The sequence below is a fragment of the Nematolebias whitei genome, chromosome 11 (genome assembly GCF_014905685.2).
Source record: "Nematolebias whitei isolate Nwh7 chromosome 11, NemWhi1, whole genome shotgun sequence".
Classification (NCBI taxonomy): Eukaryota; Metazoa; Chordata; class Actinopteri; order Cyprinodontiformes; family Rivulidae; genus Nematolebias; species Nematolebias whitei.
The window spans coordinates 2192422-2195439 of record NC_056508.1 but is presented as its reverse complement, the minus strand read 5'-3'; the positions used below and the strand labels follow the sequence as shown (position 1 = coordinate 2195439).

Genomic DNA, 3018 nt, shown 5'->3' with positions numbered 1-3018 from the left:
ACTTTTAATCCAGGTTACAATAATCCACACTTTTAATCCAGGTTACACTCTTCCCTCAAGGACACATTTTACAAAGTAGCTACATATTGTGCAGGTCTAAAGATACATTTGTATATATTTTTGTGTACATTTATTTTTTTAAACTATTTGACGTAACTTTTTTTTTTATTATTCAATATTTTACTAACAGAATAGTCAAATAGCAACCTGTTTTTTGTGTGAATTGCTATGTCAGTCAAATGTTCAATTTTGGAATAAAGGGGTGGAAATTAAAACTTTTTTCTTCTTCGATTAATCGAAAAATAATCGACAGATGAATCGATTATTGAAATAATCGTTAGTTGCAGCCCTAGTCTCGAGTAAGCTATTTTTAACCTTTTTAAAATGTTGTTTTTTTTACCATTTAAATCAGAACCAGCTGGAGGAGCATTTAGTAACTAATTATGTTAATTATCAACAGGTCAGTAAGAGGCCTGGGTATAAAGAGACTTTCAGAGCGGCTGAATCTGCCAAGGATTCAAAGTGTTTATTGTCATGTGCACAACTGGAAGTGCTTCCCTGAGCATTGTCATTCTTACTTTGCTGTCTACAATCAAGTTTCAAGCAGAGAAAGAAAAGGTCCGATGACACTCAGAAAGAATGAATTTTGTAATTTGGAGGTCTTCTGTACCTCCTGTCTGAGGACAGAAGTGTGAACATGTTGGGGTGGGTGGGGTTTTTAAGGATGGGGGTAGCCTTCCTGTGGACTGCGGTGGTGGATGCTCAGCAGAGAGGGCGGGGGAGTCCTGGGGATCCTCTCTTCATTCTCTGCATGCGTTTGCGTTCTGGTAAAGATGGGCAGATGTTCACCAGTCTGAAAAACTGAGTCTAAAATCTGTGGAACAATTTCAGAAAACAATTTCTATAATTCATTCATTCAACCTTTATTTAGACAGATAAATCACACTGAACCTCAAAGACTCATTTACAAGTGAGACCTGTTTGGACAGACAAAAAAGTGATAAACTGGACACATGTAGGAATTGGAGGCGAAAAAAATTCCTATCAGACTTTTTTTTTTCTGCCTGAGGGGAAAAAACCTCTATTAAAAAACACCTCACACAAACAAGCACATAGTGATGTAGACATTCTGCAGAGGGGGGAGGCGAGAGCGGTCAGCATGTTCTTAGATGCTCTCGAGGTCACTAAGAGTTTTGATAAGGACGTAATAATCAGTCAATGCCCACCGGTGAGATCCATAAACATTCTTGAGGTATGTCAGGGAATGGCCAAGAATAACGTCTATGAGAATCCAAGAGTCCTGAAATGATGAAACAAAGTTTATTCAGCTGGTTTCATCGGGTTATCAGTTGGAAATTCCTCAGGGAGGGGGTGGTGAGTGTCAGATCACATGTTCTCCAGGCAAATTCAGATAAGATGGCCTTCAAGGCCAGCCAGGGGAGCCAAATTCAGATAAACACACAGTTGTTTTGGGGACAGGCAGAACTTAATGACATCTACCTTAAGTCTGTGTTGGTCGACTCGGTTCCGAAATGTCCAAATTACATGGTCGCACTGATGGAACGTGACGGAGTAAAATCCTCAAGATCTGATCCATTCAGCCCAAAGCATTTGAGTCTTGGTACTCGAGGCACGAACCAAGCCATCATAAAGGCAAGCAGCGTGATCGGGTCCAAATTTGCTGCCGACTTCCTTGATTGTTGATAAAACTAGCAACCAGCTGAATCCAAAAAGCAGGAACCAGTTATCGAAAATCCAATTATAAATGTGTCCTTAAAATCCACAGATGGCAGCAGAGATAGACACATCATCAAGTCTTCAAGTCGATGAGATATCCAGCTGCGTACGTGCCAACAGGGCAGATCGGTTTGCCTAAAGCCTGTCTTCTCTTCGAAGAAATGTTGTCAATTGTGTTGAGGGACCAACTGATCAAAACAAGTCCATGATTATGGTTCGGAAGATTTGTAGAAGAAAGGCTCGGAAGCAGTTTCACAGACAGATCAGCAAAGCGGAGAGGGAGGGGAAGGGAGAAGTATCCGCTCTCGGCAAGAGCAAGCGATGAAGTGAATGAATCAAAAAATAGCTTCAACATTTGATGTGTTTACTGTGATCAGTTTGTTGTGAGATTGGTTTAATTTTTTTTATTATTTACACTTTTACACAGCATCCCAACTTTTGCAGGGGTGTATTTGTGATGTTCTGGTTCTTGTCTCCTCAGCCCCTCAGAGACCACCTGTTGCAAAGGTGGCACCTAAGTTGGCTCCTGTTGGCACCAAGAAGCTGGGGATGGGAGGGGGCCCAGAGGAGAGAGCAGAGCTCCTGAATGAGGTCAGAACTGTGGAAGAAAAGACGAGATTTCTTTTTACTGAGGACTAATTTTATAAACCAAAATTCAGCAGCACTACAGCAGGGAAATCCAATAAAAGCAGCTTGGTCTGTGTTTTGCAGGAGGTATGTAAAGTGAACACTCAAGCTAAATGTATATTTTCACCATTAGATTGAGATGCTGAAATCCACCATTCAGGACATGGAAAAGGAAAGAGACTTTTATTTTGGCAAGTTGAGGAACATTGAGCTTATTTGCCAGGAGAAGGAAGGAGAGGGCGACCCCACCCTGCAGAGGATCATAGACATCCTCTATGCAACTGATGTGAGTCATTTATTATTTTCTCGTATGTTTAACTCACTGTTAAGAGTTTTTAAAGGCAGAGAAAAGCTGAAGATAAAAAAACTTAATATTTCTTATTTCAATCAATCAACCTTTATTTATACAGGTAAATCCCATTGAGCCTCGAGGACTCATTTACAAGAGAGACCTGATAATTATTACATTATTATTATATATATTATAATTATTACTTATTTTACATTTCTGTGAAAAAATATTTAGAAATAAATGGTGCCTTTCAATTCTGAGCGCTGCAATAAGAATAGATACTTCCTGATGTCGTCACACAGTAGCCAGTCTTTAGGCTGAAAATATCAGCAATTAAAAGTTGTTTTTTTTTTACCTCCAAC

At 39.7% G+C, this 3018-nt stretch overlaps 1 protein-coding gene across 1 annotated transcript in view; it reads left to right on the top strand.

Moving 5' to 3' along the window:
• The window catches only part of LOC119416675 (microtubule-associated protein RP/EB family member 1), a gene marked incomplete at its 3' end in the record, with an annotated part of 47620 nt that extends 44970 nt beyond the window's left edge, over window positions 1-2650 (top strand). Inside the window, 2 exon segments of the mRNA XM_037683859.1 lie at window positions 2219-2328; window positions 2498-2650. Of these exon segments, the coding sequence (XP_037539787.1) occupies window positions 2219-2328; window positions 2498-2650 (263 nt within the window).
• Window positions 2651-3018: the final 368 nt, after the last annotated feature.